Source organism: Oncorhynchus clarkii, unplaced genomic scaffold (genome assembly GCF_045791955.1).
Source record: "Oncorhynchus clarkii lewisi isolate Uvic-CL-2024 unplaced genomic scaffold, UVic_Ocla_1.0 unplaced_contig_10383_pilon_pilon, whole genome shotgun sequence".
Lineage (NCBI taxonomy): Eukaryota > Metazoa > Chordata > Actinopteri > Salmoniformes > Salmonidae > Oncorhynchus > Oncorhynchus clarkii.
Window position 1 is genome coordinate 220,444 of NW_027261118.1, and position 19,557 is coordinate 240,000.

The 19,557-nt window shown below is 46.0% G+C and overlaps 2 protein-coding genes across 2 annotated transcripts in view; both read right to left on the reverse strand.

Moving 5' to 3' along the window:
- Window positions 1-1,037: 1,037 nt before the first annotated feature.
- LOC139404930 (uncharacterized) lies at window positions 1,038-2,174 on the reverse strand. The gene has a single exon (XM_071147470.1). It carries the CDS (start codon window positions 2,172-2,174, stop codon window positions 1,545-1,547), a length of 630 nt encoding a protein of 209 aa, XP_071003571.1. The 3' UTR covers window positions 1,038-1,544.
- Window positions 2,175-4,528: 2,354 nt separating this feature from the next.
- The window catches only part of LOC139404933 (kinesin-like protein KIFC3), a 31,056-nt gene continuing 16,027 nt past the window's right edge, over window positions 4,529-19,557 (reverse strand). The window contains exons 6-19 of the mRNA XM_071147473.1: window positions 15,892-15,957; window positions 11,375-11,512; window positions 10,732-10,929; window positions 10,157-10,330; window positions 9,068-9,215; window positions 8,424-8,554; window positions 7,844-7,955; window positions 7,534-7,718; window positions 7,262-7,366; window positions 7,005-7,135; window positions 6,666-6,786; window positions 5,847-5,976; window positions 5,321-5,550; window positions 4,529-5,028 (exon numbers count right to left, since the gene is read on the reverse strand). Coding sequence (XP_071003574.1) covers window positions 4,897-5,028; window positions 5,321-5,550; window positions 5,847-5,976; window positions 6,666-6,786; window positions 7,005-7,135; window positions 7,262-7,366; window positions 7,534-7,718; window positions 7,844-7,955; window positions 8,424-8,554; window positions 9,068-9,215; window positions 10,157-10,330; window positions 10,732-10,929; window positions 11,375-11,512; window positions 15,892-15,957 — 2,001 coding nt within the window. The 3' untranslated portion in view covers window positions 4,529-4,896. The remainder of the gene's footprint in view (window positions 5,029-5,320; window positions 5,551-5,846; window positions 5,977-6,665; window positions 6,787-7,004; window positions 7,136-7,261; window positions 7,367-7,533; window positions 7,719-7,843; window positions 7,956-8,423; window positions 8,555-9,067; window positions 9,216-10,156; window positions 10,331-10,731; window positions 10,930-11,374; window positions 11,513-15,891; window positions 15,958-19,557) is intronic.

Genomic DNA, 19,557 nt, shown 5'->3' on the forward strand with positions numbered 1-19,557 from the left:
TGGAAATGACAAATACATGACAAGTTTTATGTTTCCTGCGTAGCAGGATGGTTCTCCTGCAACAGAGTGATCTAAGATCCTACATCTGCATTTCGCATATTATAACAGCACTTTGTTATTTATCATATTGTCACACAGGGCTACCTACTTCACTCTCCATCTGTGTTCCAAATAGCACCCCTGGGCCCATAGGGTCCTGGTCAGAAGTAGGGTACTATATAGGGAACAAGGTACCATTTGGGACGCAAAGAGGTAATTGCTCACTTCACTGAAAGCCAGTGAATTAGGCCGTATGAGAGAGATACGATAACACCCACAAACCGCTTTTTCCAACTTCACAATAATGACACATTTTGTGATATAGGTCATCATTGAGAGTAGGTATAGCTTTCACTCTGGTCCATGGAGTTAACATGCCCCCTGCTGAGACTTCAGCAGGCCACACTAACACTCTGGTCCATGGAGTTAACATGCCCCCTGCTGAGACTTCAGGAAGCAGCACTAACACTCTGGTCCATGGAGTTAACATGCCCCCTGCTGAGACTTCAGCAGGCCACACTAACACTCTGGTCCATGGAGTTAACATGCCCCCTGCTGAGACCTCAGCAGGCCACACTAACACTCTGGTCCATGGAGTTAACATGCCCCCTGCTGAGACTTCAGCAGGCCACACTAACACTCTGGTCCATGGAGTTAACATGCCCCCTGCTGAGACTTCAGGAAGCAGCACTAACCTTTTTAAGATAGGCCATGTCTATATTGGAATCAAAGAAGCTCACGTGTTATCATATAGAAGATATAGCTTGATAATTAATACTGTAAGAATAGAACAGCACAGATGTGTATCTACTGTGACACTCATCTCTTGGAGAACATGTTTCATTAAGATGCAGCATCTCTAAGCATTGTGATGGTGGAAATAGCATTCAAGGCCTGTATTCCCAAAATGTCTCTGAGTAGAAGTGCTGATCTAGGATCAGTTTTGCCTCTCGGGTCATAATGAAGACGGTAATTCAGTCAAAGGAAACAGCATTTTTTTGTTTAGTTGTGGTTCTAGTGGGAAGTTTCAAAGGTAGAGGTTGTCTTGGCACTCGGGTTAGTGTGTTGTTGATGATGATGTCATACTGGTTGGTGCATCATGCAGATGAGCTGATGACATGGGCCTTTTCTGAACAACAGGAGACAGTAGAGACTTCTTATCTGAACAGGAGCAGACAGGAGACAGTAGAGATTTCTTATCTGAACAGCAGCAGACAGGAGACAGTAGACTTCTTATCTGAACAGGAGCAGACAGGAGACAGTAGAGACTTCTTATCTGAACAGGAGCAGAAAGGAAACAGTAGAGACTTCTTATCTGAACAGGAGCAGACAGGAGACAGTAGAGACTTCTTATCTGAACAGGAGCAGACAGGAGACAGTAGATACTTCTTATCTGAACAGGAGCAGACAGGAGACAGTAGAGACTTCTTATCTGAACAGGAGCAGACAGGAGACAGTAGAGACATCCTATCCCTTCAATCTTATCTGTTATCCTGATGACGTTGTCACGGAGACCTCAAGTCATAGCCCTTCTTTATCAGGATAATTTTAGACTCAGCTAGGGTCTGTTCAGGAGGATGTAACGTTATAGCTGGGGTCTGTTCAGGAGGATGTAATGTTACAGCTGGGGTCTGTTCAGAAGGATGTAACGCTACAGCTGGGGTCTGTTCAGGAGGATGTAACGTTACAGCTGGGGTCTGTTCAGGAGGATGTAACGTTACAGCTGGGGTCTGTTCAGGAGGGTGTAACGTTACAGCTGGGGTCTGTTCAGGAGGATGTAACGTTACAGCTGGGGTCTGTTCAGGAGGATGTAACGTTACAGCTGGGGTCTGTTCAGGAGGGTGTAACGTTACAGCTGGGGTCTGTTCAGGAGGATGTAACGTTACAGCTGGGGTCTGTTCAGGAGGATGTAACGTTACAACTGGGGTCTGTTCAGGAGGGTGTAACGTTACAGCTGGGGTCTGTTCAGGAGGGTGTAACGTTACAGCTGGGGTCTGTTCAGGAGGATGTAACGTTACAGCTGGGGTCTGTTCAGGAGGATGTAACGTTACAGCTGGGTTCTGTTCAGGAGGATGTAACGTTACAGCTGGGGTCTGTTCAGGTGGGTGTAATGTTACAGAACCTTCAACAGACATGACATCACAGGAGGCTGCTGAGGGGAGAACGGCTCATAATAAGGTCCGAAACGGAGCGAATGGAATGGCATCAAACACCTGGAAACCATGTGTTCTCCCCAATTAAGGTGCCACCAACCTCCTGTGCATGACATGAACAGACATTATGATCGGTAGACTAGAGAATCTGCAATATTCTCAATATTTAATCTCACTGAATACACACCTGGTAGCTTTGATACTGACTGACTGGTAAACAGACTGATAGGTTGACTGACTGACTGGCTGGCTGACTGGCAAACTGATAAACAGACTGATAGGTTGACTGACTGACTGGCTGGCTGGCTGGCGAACTGATAAACAGACTGATAGACAGACTGATAGACTGACTGGCTGACTGATAGACAGACTGATAGACTGACTGGCTGACTGATAGACAGACTGATAGACTGACTGGCTGACTGATAGACAGACTGATAGACTGACTGGCTGACTGATAGACAGACTGATAGACTGACTGGCTGACTGATAGACAGACTGATAGACTGACTGGCTGACTGATAGACAGACTGATAGACTGACTGGCTGACTGATAGACAGACTGATAGACTGACTGGCTGACTGGCTGACTGGCGAACTGATAGACAGACTGATAGACTGACTGGCTGACTGATAGACAGACTGATAGACTGACTGGCTGACTGATAGACAGACTGATAGACTGACTGGCTGACTGATAGACAGACTGATAGACTGACTGGCTGACTGATAGACAGACTGATAGACAGACTGATAGACTGACTGGCTGACTGATAGACAGACTGATAGACTGACTGGCTGACTGGCTGACTGGCGAACTGATAGACAGACTGATAGACTGACTGGCTGACTGATAGACAGACTGATAGACTGACTGGCTGACTGATAGACAGACTGATAGACTGACTGGCTGACTGATAGACAGACTGATAGACTGACTGGCTGACTGATAGACAGACTGATAGACTGACTGGCTGACTGATAGACAGACTGATAGACTGACTGGCTGACTGATAGACAGACTGATAGACTGACTGGCTGACTGGCTGACTGGCGAACTGATAGACAGACTGATAGACTGACTGGCTGACTGATAGACAGACTGATAGACTGACTGGCTGACTGATAGACAGACTGATAGACTGACTGGCTGACTGATAGACAGACTGATAGACTGACTGGCTGACTGATAGACAGACTGATAGACAGACTGATAGACTGACTGGCTGACTGATAGACAGACTGATAGACTGACTGGCTGACTGATAGACAGACTGATAGACTGACTGGCTGACTGGCTGACTGGCGAACTGATAGACAGACTGATAGACTGACTGGCTGACTGATAGACAGACTGATAGACTGACTGGCTGACTGATAGACAGACTGATAGACTGACTGGCTGACTGATAGACAGACTGATAGACTGACTGGCTGACTGATAGACAGACTGATAGACTGACTGGCTGACTGATAGACAGACTGATAGACTGACTGGCTGACTGGCTGACTGGCGAACTGATAGACAGACTGATAGACTGACTGGCTGACTGATAGACAGACTGATAGACTGACTGGCTGACTGATAGACAGACTGATAGACTGACTGGCTGACTGATAGACAGACTGATAGACTGACTGGCTGACTGATAGACAGACTGATAGACTGACTGGCTGACTGATAGACAGACTGATAGACTGACTGGCTGACTGATAGACAGACTGATAGACTGACTGGCTGACTGATAGACAGACTGATAGACTGACTGGCTGACTGATAGACAGACTGATAGACTGACTGGCTGACTGATAGACAGACTGATAGACTGACTGGCTGACTGATAGACAGACTGATAGACTGACTGGCTGACTGATAGACAGACTGATAGACTGACTGGCTGACTGATAGACAGACTGATAGACTGACTGGCTGACTGATAGACAGACTGATAGACTGACTGGCTGACTGATAGACAGACTGATAGACTGACTGGCTGACTGATAGACAGACTGATAGACTGACTGGCTGACTGATAGACAGACTGATAGACTGACTGGCTGACTGATAGACAGACTGATAGACTGACTGGCTGACTGATAGACAGACTGATAGACTGACTGGCTGACTGATAGACAGACTGATAGACTGACTGGCTGACTGATAGACAGACTGATAGACTGACTGGCTGACTGATAGACAGACTGATAGACTGACTGGCTGACTGATAGACAGACTGATAGACTGACTGGCTGACTGATAGACAGACTGATAGACTGACTGGCTGACTGATAGACAGACTGATAGACTGACTGGCTGACTGATAGACAGACTGATAGACTGACTGGCTGACTGATAGACAGACTGATAGACTGACTGGCTGACTGATAGACAGACTGATAGACTGACTGGCTGACTGATAGACAGACTGATAGACTGACTGGCTGACTGATAGACAGACTGATAGACTGACTGGCTGACTGATAGACAGACTGATAGACTGACTGGCTGACTGATAGACAGACTGATAGACTGACTGGCTGACTGATAGACAGACTGATAGACTGACTGGCTGACTGGGCAGAGGGGGTTGTTTGTTGTTGTTATTGCTAGTTGATGTATTTGGTTGGCTGCGTGTCTGTTGAGTCCCTGGAGTCCTGGTCGTCCATGGGAACAGGAAGTTGGATGACTTCAGGAAGGGGAGTTCTAGTCACACTGATGGCTTCCCCCTCCTCTCTGTATCTTCCTGGCCGCCGGCCCCAGCTCCACCTTACAAACCCTCTCAGCAAACTTCAGAGAACACATGGTCTCTCCCACGTTACTCTCCAGAGCAGACACCTGGAGGAGGACCAGAGGATCAGAGAGGACACTTCCAGACAGATATGACAGTATAATCAGTGTGTTTGATGTAGTGTACTGTATGTTGTGTAAGCCAGGCTGCACCACCTTAGCCTAGTTGTCTTGTAATGTGTAGGCTAAATACAGTATGGACTTCTCTATTCAGAATGATTTTTAGTCCAGGACATGGCTTAATGTCCGAGAAGCCAGCCCTATGGGTATACATATAGATGGATATACAGACATTGTAATCTGTGTGTATCAGATGTACTGTACTGTCCTGAGTCCCTACCTGCACCACCATGGCTGTCTTGTTGCCCTTGCCCAGTGAGTCCTGCAGCAGGTATGTGAGGCGACTGTTTCTGAAGGGGATGTGTTTCTCCTTCCCCCTCAGAGCCTGGATAACGTCCCCCAGAGCCAGCAGGGAGCGGTTGATGTTCTGGGCCTCCTTCAGCCTCTCTCCCTCAGCTCCTGACTTCCAGACCCTCTCAGAGCCAGCCAGGTCCACCAGGTTCAACTTGCCTGCAGATGTCACACAAACAATCACCCGTTAACGTAACATTTTCTGGTCCCTTGAATCGTGTCAATATTTGGAACCGGCCCACTTGCCAAATGAGTAGTGCACCCCGGACAAAACACACCTCGCCGACGAACGGTGAAAAGCAGCGGGCGTCGATGAACGGTGGTGATTCAGCATGTAGAATCACGTGGAAATGAACAGAAAATGACAGCCGCTGTTCTGATCACAATAGGGCAGCCACCTGCTGCTTCTAACGGTTAGTCGGCACTGTGTGTCCCGTCTCTAAGGTGTGACGTACCTGTGGTCTTGGCCCCGCTGGCCAGGTCAGTCCCCAGCACAGTGATCATGAGGAGGGCATGAGAACGAGAGCTGTGCTGGTTCATCTGGGTCCCGAAGGTGATCCTGTTACGACGCGCCTGCGCCAGAAGCTACACAGGAAGTGACAGATTTCATGGAAATGTGATATAGAATTATAGGAAACTTGCAAGTAACATATTTTCATATGATTGTATACACTTTCCCATTACAGTAAATTAACCATTAGGGTTCTGATGGAGATGTATGGCTCAGTAGGTAGAGCACGGCTCAGCAGGTAGAGCACGGCTCAGCAGGTAGAGCACGGCTCAGCAGGTAGAGCACGGCTCAGCAGGTAGAGCACGGCTCAGCAGGTAGGTGCACGGCTCAGCAGGTAGAGCACGGCTCAGCAGGTAGGTGCACGGCTCAGCAGGTAGAGCACGGCTCAGCAGATAGAGCACGGCTCTTGCAACACCAGGATTGTGGGTTCTATTCCCTGGGCAACCCATACGTAAAATGTTTGCCAGTTGGCTGTAAGTTTCTTTGAATAAAAGCGTCTGTTAAATGGCTTAATACAGTATATTAAATTATTATTCAATTTGAGGTCGAAAAGTCAAGGAAATTATCTATTGATATAGTTGGATAAATCAGTCTCACTGAAAAAAAGTATACAGTTGCCAAATTCCAGTAACTATCCCCAAATTCCCAGGTTTTCCAGAAATAATGGTTGGAAGATTCTACCGATCAGCAGGGAATAAACAGGAAATCCCTGGAAAGTTACCAGGACTTTCACCCTAAGAAAAATAAATGTGAGTCTCCTCACTTTCTTGATGTGTTGGAAGCTCTTGACCTCTATGAGCCGGAGTCCAGGGACATGCAGCTGTCCTGTTCCGTCTGGGTTGATCTTAATGTCCAGCTTCTCTCCATCCTTACTCAGCAGGTCTCTGGGGACAGAACAGGAACAGGAAGTTCACAACACTAACACTAACTTAAAGCACTTTTCATATATTTAAGGCCTCCTTTACTAATATAAAACAATATAGTAGCACAAATATAAAACGGAAGACTCGAATAATGAATCATAAAACATATCACCACTTCTAAATGCTGGGATGTTTTTCTGCCAGTCATTGAGAGGGAAGGAGAGCAGCTGGGAAGGTACCTGAGCACCTCGTTGTAGATCTCCACAGAGCTGACAGTCACGGTGTACGTCCACATGTCCTTCCTGTCCTCTATCTCACTAAACAGGTGTTTCAGAGCACGCTGGTTGATGCCTGGGTTCTCTGTGCTGCCCTGACGACAACACAGGATGGAGATTTTGATACAACGAGTCAATTTCAATCAAATATTCAGCCTTATTTAACAACAACACATTTATAAACCTCACATTACACATTGGTATGCAGTGCTACAACATACCTCCATGGTGTAGGTCTTCCCAGAGCCAGTCTGCCCATAGGCAAAGATGCAGACGTGATATCCATCTATACAGGATGTCACAAGGGGCTCGATCTCCTGGAAGACCTTAGACACAGTAGAAAACCAGAGGTTAGCGAGTGTGTATCGTTCACAGTCACTGCTGTTTTTGAGTCACACCACAGAAACTGAAATACCACCCCTGAGCCACTCATTTAAATAGATAGAGAAGTGACAGTACTGTGTCTCGTAATGGAGGCTGAGTTTCTCAGTACCTCTTCCTGAGTGGCCTGAGGGTGGAAGACACGGTCCAGTTCAAAGTTATGGCTTCGGCCCTGCCCTTTCAGCACGGAGAGAGCTGATTCGTTGTTGGGGTCCGTGGTTACCACCACCGATTGGCCCTCCTCATGCTGGTCCTCCTTCAGAACCGGCTTCACACGGCACAGCACACGGATGTTGCCTAGCAACAATGACAGTTTATTTTAATAATGATACAGCGTTATATATAATTGCCTTTTTTTTCAATAGAACAAAGAGACTCCCTCCTCCAGTCTCTTCCTTCATCTGGACGTTGTTTCACCATACCTTTGAGCTCGACCAGCTGCTCGTGGTACTTCCTCCGCAGTGCCACCTCCTTCCTGTACTTCTCCAGGAGGTCCTTGTTGGCCTCCGACATCTCACTCATAGCTGCTGATATCTACACAGACAGGCCAGAGATAAACGGTGAAATATCACTCATAGCTGCTGATATCTACACAGACAGGCCAGAGATAAACGGTGAAATCTCACTCATAGCTGCTGATATCTACACAGACAGGCCAGAGATAAACGGTGAAATCTCACTCATAGCTGCTGATATCTACACAGACAGGCCAGAGATAAACGGTGAAATCTCACTCATAGCTGCTGATATCTACACAGACAGGCCAGAGATAAACGGTGAACACACACCACACCTTTTCAGCTTGGCCTTTAATTAATGTTATATCTTTACTGTAACTTCAGACATCCTTTTCCCTTTACATCTCTTCTGCTGCCTTCTGTTTGGTTTTTATCTCTTTCATTTGATTGATTTACAGTTTTGTGGGTTTAAATCGCACTTTAAATAAAGTTTGATTTGACTTGAAACAACGCTGGTTAATCCAGCAGCAGTGTTTTGTGGGACCTGTTTCTTGGCGTCGGTGATGGCTGCTCCGTAGAAGTCGGAGAAGTTGCGGACCTGGCTCCTCAGGCTGGCGTAGTCTGTCTTCATGGTGCGCAGGGTCGGAGGGAGCGCTGTCAGACGCTTCTGCAGGTCTGACACAGGACACACACACACACACACACACACACACACACAGACACACACACAGACACACACACAGACACACACACACACACACACACACACACACACACACACACACACACACACACACACACACACACACACACACACACACACACACACACACACAGACACATACACACACACAGACACACACACACACACACACACACACACATACACACACAGACACACACGCGCACACACACACACATACACAGAGAAAGACACACACACACACACACATACACAGAGAAAGACACACACACACACACACATACACAGAGAAAGACACACACACACAGACAGAGAAAGAAAGAAAGAAAGAAACAACAAAAAAAGGAAAGAAAGATGCTGGTGATGTGATGAGCATGAAGCACAACATCCTATGAATCAACAGCACTCCCAGATTCAACAAGCCCATCATAGCATATCTGCACAGCCTGTAGAAGCTTCTGAAGGTTGTATTAGATGGGACTCACTAAAGAACTGGTCCTGCAGGCTCTGGAAGTGTTCTACGGAGCAGGTCGCTGCAGCCTTTACAGCCTCCTCCTTCTTCTCCTCCAGGTGACCTATCTCCTTCAGCAGTTCCTCCTGCAGTACACTGATCTCCCGCTCGTACGCTGCAATCTGGGAGAGGCAGTCCCATTCACATTCAGCATATGATGATGAGGTTCATGAACTGGAATGCGTCCCAAATGCCACCCTGCTCCCTATTTCGTTCACTACTTTAGACCAGGGCCCATTGGGCTCCAGCCAACATGGGTCCAGTAGTACGTGACATAGGGAATAGGATGCCATATTGGATGCAGACAATACCTTGCATAGCTTGGTAGGAATGAAGGTTAGTATTATACACTTTAGTTTCTTCTTCTGGTTAGTCATTTAACTGTTAAATCTCATCATTGTGAACTTTGAAGTAGAATACATTTTTTCTCAGGAATGTAATATTTCTTCATTAATATTTCACAGAACAATATTTCACAGGACGTTCAAACCAATACGGTGACTTTTCATTGGTTCTCACCTTGTGTTGCAGGTGACTTTTCATTGGTTCTCACCTTGTGTTGCAGGTGACTTTTCATTGGTTCTCACCTTGTGTTGCAGGTGACTTTTCATTGGTTCTCACCTTGTGTTGCAGGTGACTTTTCATTGGTTCTCACCTTGTGTTGCAGGTGACTTTTCATTGGTTCTCACCTTGTGTTGCAGACGACTTTTCATTGGTTCTCACCTTGTGTTGCAGGCGACTTTTCATTGGTTCTCACCTTGTGTTGCAGGCGACTTTTCATTGGTTCTCACCTTGTGTTGCAGGCGACTTTTCATTGGTTCTCACCTTTTGTTGCAGGTGACTTTTCATTGGTTCTCACCTTGTGTTGCAGGTGACTTTTCATTGGTTCTCACCTTGTGTTGCAGGTGACTTTTCATTGGTTCTCACCTTGTGTTGCAGGTGACTTTTCATTGGTTCTCACCTTGTGTTGCAGGCGACTTTTCATTGGTTCTCACCTTGTGTTGCAGGTGACTTTTCATTGGTTCTCACCTTGTGTTGCAGATTACTTTTCATTGGTTCTCACCTTGTGTTGCAGGTTACAGCTGAATTCATCTGACTTCCTGATGTGCTCCTCCAGTTGTCTGCACTTCTCGTTCTGATTGGTCAGTTTCTCTGACAGCTGCTCGTTCCTCTCTCTGGCCTCAGCCAACTGCCTCAGAGTCACCGGTGACTCCACCTCCACAGTTTGAGTGACAATCTGTCCCGGAAAATACCAATGAAGGTTATAACCTCAGTTAATATAAAACCATTTATTCAACAAGACCAGTTTCTGATTCCAAACCATCAGAAAACCGTTATCAGATTCATTTGAATGAATCCGGGACCGAGTGGCGCAGCAGTCTAAAGCACTGTATCACAGTGTTAGAGGCATCACTACAGACCCGGGTTCGATCCTGGGCTGTATCACAACCGGCTGTGATCGGGAGTCCCATAGGGCGGGGCACAGTTGTCCGGGTTAGGGAAGGGTTTGGCAGGGGTAGGCCATCATTGTAAATAAGAATTTGTTCTTAACTGACTTGCCTAGTTAAATAAAGGTAAAATAAGAGAATGAGAAGGTATTGTATATACAGCAAGGTGTCTTTTTCAGACAATCCCTACCTTGACCTGTGGCTCTTTGGCCCTCTCTTTATCCAGCTCTAGCTGCAGCTCCCTCACTCTCTCCTCTCTTCTCCTCTGCTCCTCTCCTCTCCTCCACTCGCTTTGTTCGCTCTGTCGCTCCAGGTGAGACAGCTGATCAGCCCGCTGCTGCAGGGAACTCTCCAGGTGCTGCACCCGGCTGCGCAGGTTCTCATTCTCCTACAGGGGGAGACAGAGAGCACCGTTAGAGAGAACATTCTCCTACAGGGGGAGACAGAGAGCACAGTTAGAGAGAACATTCTCCTACAGGGGGAGACAGAGAGCACAGTTAGAGAGAACAATCTCCTACAGGGGGAGACAGAGAGCACCGTTAGAGAGAACATTCTCCTACAGGGGGAGACAGAGAGCACCGTTAGAGAGAACATTCTCCTACAGGGGGAGACAAAGAGCAAGACCATATTCACATATAAATGTGTGTTATAGATCTGTCATTCTCATCGAAAGCAAGTCTAATGAATGGTAGATCTGTTCTATGTGTGCTATTTCTATGTGTCCCGTTCTTAAGTTCAATTTTTACATTTTTTTTCCAGCTTCAAACAACTTAAAATTAAATGTTTGTGGTTATTGTATAGGGACTAGTGTTCCGTTTGGGACTGCTTCTCACCTTGATGAGTACAGAGCTGGACTGGGAGGGGATGACAGAGAGCTGCTGCAGGAGGCCCTGGGTGACAGTCAGACTCTGTTTCAGACTCTCGTTCTCCGCTGACAGACACACAACCCGCTTCTCCGAGTCTGTGGCTCCCTGAGGAGGAACACAATGAATTACAGTAAGCATGACGAACAGGTGATATCACACTAAAGCATGATGAATAGGTTATATCACACTAAAGCATGATGAACAGGTTATATCACACTAAAGCATGACGAACAGGTGATATCACACTAAAGCATGACGAACAGGTGATATCACACTAAAGCATGATGAATAGGTTATATCACACTAAAGCATGATGAATAGGTTATATCACACTAAAGCATGATGAATAGGTTATATCACACTAAAGCATGATGAACAGGTTATATCACACTAAAGCATGATGAACAGGTTATATCACACTAAAGCATGATGAATAGGTTATATCACACTAAAGCATGCTGAACAGGTTATATCACACTAAAGCATGACGAACAGGTGATATCACACTAAAGCATGCTGAACAGGTTATATCACACTAAAGCATGATGAATAGGTTATATCACACTAAAGCATGACGAACAGGTGATATTACACTAAAGCATGATGAATAGGTGATATCACACTAAAGCATGATCACTAAAGCATGATGAATAGGTTATATCACACTAAAGCATGATCACTAAAGCATGATGAATAGGTTATATCACACTAAAGCATGATTAATAGGTTATATCACACTAAAGCATGATGAACAGGTTATATCACACTAAAGCATGATGAATAGGTTATATCACACTAAAGCATGATGAATAGGTTATATCACACTAAAGCATGATGAATAGGTTATATCACACTAAAGCATGATGAACAGGTGATATCACACTAAAGCATGATGAATAGGTTATATCACACTAAAGCATGATGAATAGGTTATATCACACTAAAGCATGACGAACAGGTGATATCACACTAAAGCATGATGAATAGGTTATATCACACTAAAGCATGATGAATAGGTTATATCACACTAAAGCATGATGAATAGGTTATATCACACTAAAGCATGATGAACAGGTTATATCACACTAAAGCATGATGAACAGGTTATATCACACTAAAGCATGATGAACAGGTTATATCACACTAAAGCATGCTGAATAGGTTATATCACACTAAAGCCTGATGAATAGGTTATATCACACTAAATCATGATGAATAGGTGATATCACACTAAATCATGATGAATAGGTGATATCACACTAAATCATGATGAATAGGTGATATCACACTAAAGCATGCTGAATAGGTTATATCACACTAAAGCATGCTGAACAGGTTATATCACACTAAAGCATGATGAATAGGTGATATCACACTAAAGCATGCTGAACAGGTTATATCACACTAAAGCATGCTGAACAGGTTATATCACACTAAAGCATGACGAATAGGTTATATCACACTAAAGCATGCTGAACAGGTTATATCACACTAAAGCATGACGAACAGGTTATATCACACTAAAGCATGATGAATAGGTTAAATCACACTAAAGCATGATGAATAGGTTATATCACACTAAAGCATGATGAACAGGTTATATCACACTAAATCATGATGAATAGGTGATATCACACTAAATCATGATGAATAGGTGATATCACACTAAATCATGATGAATAGGTGATATCACACTAAAGCATGATGAACAGGTTATATCACAATAAAGCATGCTGAACAGGTTATATCACACTAAAGCATGACGAACAGGTTATATCACACTAAAGCATGATGAGTAGGTTAAATCACACTAAAGCATGATGAATAGGTTATATCACACTAAAGCATGATGAACAGGTGATATCACACTAAAGCATGATGAACAGGTTATATCACACTAAAGCATGATGAATAGGTTATATCACACTAAAGCATGCTGAACAGGTTATATCACACTAAAGCATGACGAACAGGTGATATCACACTAAAGCATGCTGAACAGGTTATATCACACTAAAGCATGATGAATAGGTTATATCACACTAAAGCATGACGAACAGGTGATATTACACTAAAGCATGATGAATAGGTGATATCACACTAAAGCATGATCACTAAAGCATGATGAATAGGTTATATCACACTAAAGCATGATCACTAAAGCATGATGAATAGGTTATATCACACTAAAGCATGATTAATAGGTTATATCACACTAAAGCATGATGAACAGGTTATATCACACTAAAGCATGATGAATAGGTTATATCACACTAAAGCATGATGAATAGGTTATATCACACTAAAGCATGATGAATAGGTTATATCACACTAAAGCATGATGAACAGGTGATATCACACTAAAGCATGATGAATAGGTTATATCACACTAAAGCATGATGAATAGGTTATATCACACTAAAGCATGACGAACAGGTGATATCACACTAAAGCATGATGAATAGGTTATATCACACTAAAGCATGATGAATAGGTTATATCACACTAAATCATGATGAATAGGTGATATCACACTAAATCATGATGAATAGGTGATATCACACTAAATCATGATGAATAGGTGATATCACACTAAAGCATGATGAATAGGTTATATCACACTAAAGCATGACGAACAGGTGATATCACACTAAAGCATGATGAATAGGTTATATCACACTAAAGCATGATGAATAGGTTATATCACACTAAATCATGATGAATAGGTGATATCACACTAAATCATGATGAATAGGTGATATCACACTAAATCATGATGAATAGGTGATATCACACTAAAGCATGATGAACAGGTTATATCACACTAAAGCATGCTGAACAGGTTATATCACACTAAAGCATGATGAGTAGGTTAAATCACACTAAAACATGATGAATAGGTTATATCACACTAAAGCATGATGAACAGGTGATATCACACTAAAGCATGATAAACAGGTGATATCACACTAAAGCATGATGAACAGGTTATATCACACTAAAGCATGCTGAATAGGTTATATCACACTAAAGCATGCTGAACAGGTTATATCACACTAAAGCATGACGAACAGGTGATATCACACTAAAGCATGCTGAACAGGTTATATCACACTAAAGCATGATGAATAGGTTATATCACACTAAAGCATGACGAACAGGTGATATTACACTAAAGCATGATGAATAGGTGATATCACACTAAAGCATGATCACTAAAGCATGATGAATAGGTTATATCACACTAAAGCATGATCACTAAAGCATGATGAATAGGTTATATCACACTAAAGCATGATTAATAGGTTATATCACACTAAAGCATGATGAACAGGTTATATCACACTAAAGCATGATGAATAGGTTATATCACACTAAAGCATGATGAATAGGTTATATCACACTAAAGCATGATGAATAGGTTATATCACACTAAAGCATGATGAATAGGTTATATCACACTAAAGCATGATGAATAGGTTATATCACACTAAAGCATGATGAATAGGTTATATCACACTAAAGCATGATGAATAGGTTATATCACACTAAAGTATGATGAATAGGTTATATCACACTAAATCATGATGAATAGGTGATATCACACTAAATCATGATGAATAGGTGATATCACACTAAAGCATGATGAACAGGTTATATCACACTAAAGCATGCTGAACAGGTTATATCACACTAAAGCATGACGAACAGGTTATATCACACTAAAGCATGATGAACAGGTTATATCACACTAAAGCATGATGAATAGGTTATATCACACTAAAGCATGACGAACAGGTGATATTACACTAAAGCATGATGAATAGGTGATATCACACTAAAGCATGATCACTAAAGCATGATGAATAGGTTATATCACACTAAAGCATGATCACTAAAGCATGATGAATAGGTTATATCACACTAAAGCATGATTAATAGGTTATATCACACTAAAGCATGATGAATAGGTTATATCACACTAAAGCATGATGAATAGGTTATATCACACTAAAGCATGACGAACAGGTTATATCACACTAAAGCATGATGAATAGGTTATATCACACTAAAGCATGATGAATAGGTTATATCACACTAAAGCATGATGAATAGGTTATATCACACTAAAGCATGATGAACAGGTGATATCACACTAAAGCATGATGAATAGGTTATATCACACTAAAGCATGATGAATAGGTTATATCACACTAAAGCATGATGAATAGGTTATATCACACTAAAGCATGATGAATAGGTTCTACCTGTCAATACCGGTCCCGCAATATTGCCTGTTGGTTGCCTAACCAGTATGATTTCCCTATAGGTTTAAAACCAAGCCAGTGAAAGATACCTCAATGCTGACACACCGTAGGGATTTTCACACTACACCATGTTGTCTCTGACTACAGCAGCAGTGTAAACATGTACCGCGGCAGCTTTGCTGATAACAAATGGAGCAGATTGTCTTGAATGCTTACAGAGTCCGTTCTCAGTCTGGACAGCTCCTCCTCCCGCTCCTCGATGCAGCTCTTCAGTTCGTCGATCTGGGGAGGAAACAGGGGAAGTATGTCGTCTGTAGTCTTGTACAAGAAGTTTAAAGGGAAGAAGATGGGATTCAAAAGGACGGATTGGATGCTGAAAAAGAGAGAAGTTTTTTTTTGTTCATCGATTGGAAATGTGCATTTGACAGTGTGCGGGTGGGTACTGTCGTAATGTTTTTAAAAGAATATGAATTATGACTCATAGCACGCTAACTTCAATCATCTCCAAACTGCACGCAGAAACATACAAATGGTATTCATGAGCTCACCTGTCTCTGGGGAAGTAGAAAAAAGACCTACATCTCTAAATCTCTCATTATCCCTTTAAACATGAACACCCCATAACAGGGTTAGGGCCAATTTAAATTCAAGAAATTGAAGATGTTAACTTTATTACACCTTATGGTCAGATGGCTGACAAAACAACTATGGGGGCTGATGATGGCAATTAGACAAAGTTCTGTGTTTGTGGTCAAATCCCCTGAAGTTAATAGTGGCTATTTAAACCACTCTGAACCATGGATTACAGTTAGAGTATGGATGGATTACATGGATTACAGTTAGAGTATGGATGGATTACAGTTAGAGTATGGATGGATTACATGGATTACAGTTAGAGTATGGATGTCACGTTCTGACCTCTATTTCTGTTGTTTTGTATTTATTTAGTATGGTCAGGGCGTGAGTTGGGTGGGCAGTCTATGTTTGTTTTTCTATGTTTTGGGGCATTTCTATGTTTTCGGCCTAGTATGGTTCTCAATCAGAGGCAGGTGTCATTAGTTGTCTCTGATTGAGAATCATACTTAGGTAGCCTGGGTTTCACTGTGTGTTTGTGGGTGATTGTTCCTGTCACTGTGTTTGTTGTCACAGGATAGGACTGTTTTGCGTTTTCACATTTCTTGTTTTTGTTAGTTTGTTCATGTGTAGTGATTTATTAAAACATGAATAACCACCACGCTGCGCTTTGGTCCGCTTCTCTTCCTCCTACAGACGAACGCCCTTACAGAATCACCCACCGCAACAGGACCAAGCGGCGTGGTAACGGGCAACAGCGGCACAAGGAGGAATGGACTTGGGATGATGTGTTGGACGGCAAGGGTTGCTACACATGGGAGGAGATCCTGGCGGGAAAGGATCGCCTTCCATGGGAACAGGTGGAGGCAGCGAGGAGAGCAGAGGCAGCCGGAGAGAGGAGCCGGCGATATGAGGGAACACGGTTGGCAAGGAAGCCCGGGAGTCAGCCCCAAAAATTTCTTGGGGGGGGGCTAACAGGGAGTATGGCTACGCCAGGTAGGAGACCTGAGCCAACTTCCTGTGGTTACCGGGGGGCTAGAGAGACCGGGCAGGCACCGTGTTATGCTGTGGAGCGCACGGTGTCCCCAGTGCGGGTGCACAGCCCGGTGCGGTACATTCCAGCTCCGCGTATCGGCCGGGCTAGAGTGGGCATCGAGCCAAGTGCCATGAAGCCGGCTCTACGCATCTGGTCTCCAGTGCGTCTCCTTGGGCCGGCTTACATGGCACCAGCCTTGCGCACGGTGTCCCCGGTTCGCCTGCATAGCCCAGTGCGGGCTATTCCACCTCGCCGCACTGGCAGGGCAACCGGGACCATTCAACCGGGTAAGGTTGGGCAGGCTCGGTGCTCAAGAGCTCCAGTGCGCCTGCACGGCCCGGTCTATCCATCACCACCTCCACGCACCAGCCCTCCGGTGGCAGCTCCCCGTACCAGGCTGTCTCTCCGGCCCATCCTTGCAGGGGCTCTCTCCTCTCCAGCGCTGCCGGAGTCTCCCGCCTCTCCGGCGCTACCAGAGCCTTCCTCCTCTCCAGCGCTGCCGGAGTCTCCCGCCTGTCCGGCGCCGCTGCCGGAGTCTCCCGCCTGTCCGGCGCCGCTGCCGGAGTCTCCCGCCTGTCCGGCGCCGCTGCCGGAGTCTCCCGCCTGTCCGGCGCCGCTGCCGGAGTCTCCCGCCTGTCCGGCGCCGCTGCCGGAGCCTCCCGCCTGTCCGGCGCCGCTGCCGGAGCCTCCCGCCTGTCCGGCGCCGCTGCCGGAGCCTCCCGCCTGTCCGGCGCCGCTGCCGGAGCCTCCCGCCTCTCCGGCGCTACCAGGGCCTTCCTCTTCTCCAGCGTTGCCGGAGCTTCCCGTCTGCCCAGCGCCAGCTGAGCTTCCCGTCTGCCCAGCGCCAGCTGAGCTTCCCGTCTGCCCAGCACCAGCTGAGCCTCCCGTCTGCCCGGCGCCGCCAACGCCGCCCGTCTGCCCAGCGCCGCCAACGCCGCCCGTCTGCCCAGCGCCGCCAGTGCCGCCCGTCTGCCAGGAGCCGCCAGTGCCGCCCGTCTGCCAGGAGCCGCCAGTGCCGCCCGTCTGCCAGGGGCCGCCAGTGCCGCCCGTCAGCCAGGGGCCGCCAGTGCCGCCCGTCAGCCAGGGGCCGCCAGTGCCGCCAGTCAGCCAGGGGCCGCCAGTCAGCCAGGGGCCGCCAGTGCCGCCAGTCAGCCAGGGGCCGCCAGTCAGCCAGGGGCCGCCAGTGCCGCCAGTCAGCCAGGGGCCGCCAGTGCCGCCAGTCAGCCAGGGGCCGCCAGTGCCGCCAGTAAGCCAGGGGCCGCCAGAGCAGCTGTCGCCCCTCTGTCCAGAGCAGCTGTCGCCCCTCTGTCCAGAGCAGCTGTCGCCCCTCTGTCCAGAGCAGCTGTCCCTCTGTCCCGAGCAGCTGTCCCTCTGTCCCGAGCAGCTGCCATCGCCCCTCTGTCCCGAGCAGCTGCCATCGCCCCTCTGTCCCGAGCTGCTGCCATCGCCCCTCTGTCCCGAGCTGCTATCGCCCCTCTGTCCCGAGCTGCTATCGCCCCTCTGTCCCGAGCAGTTGTCCCTCTGTCCCGAGCAGCTGCTTCACCTCTGTCCCGAGCTGCCCCTCTGTCCCGAGCAGCCCCTCTGTCCAGTGGGGTCATTGAGAGGGGTGGTCATGGTGAGTAAGCCAGGGAGGCGGACAATAAGGCGGACTAAGACAATGGTGAAGTGGGGTCCGCGTCCCGCGCCAGAGCCGCCACCGCGGACAGACGCCCACCCAGACCCTCCCCTATAGGTCAAGGTTTTGCGGCCGGAGTCCGCACCTTTGGGGGGGGGTACTGTCACGTTCTGACCTCTATTTCTGTTGTTTTGTATTTATTTAGTATGGTCAGGGCGTGAGTTGGGTGGGCAGTCTATGTTTGTTTTTCTATGTTTTGGGGCATTTCTATGTTTTCGGCCTAGTATGGTTCTCAATCAGAGGCAGGTGTCATTAGTTGTCTCTGATTGAGAATCATACTTAGGTAGCCTGGGTTTCACTGTGTGTTTGTGGGTGATTGTTCCTGTCACTGTGTTTGTTGTCACAGGATAGGACTGTTTTGCGTTTTCACATTTCTTGTTTTTGTTAGTTTGTTCATGTGTAGTGATTTATTAAAACATGAATAACCACCACGCTGCGCTTTGGTCCGCTTCTCTTCCTCCTACAGACGAACGCCCTTACAATGGATGGATTACAGTTAGAGTATGGATGGATTACATGGATTACAGTTAGAGTATGGATGGATTACAGTTAGAGTATCAATGGATTACAGTTAGAGTATGGATGGATTACATGGATT

Coding starts and splice junctions, on each gene's coding strand:
- LOC139404930 (XM_071147470.1), bottom strand. CDS start 2,174: ATGTCTGTTGAAGGTTCTGTAACATTACACCCACCTGAACAGACCCCA.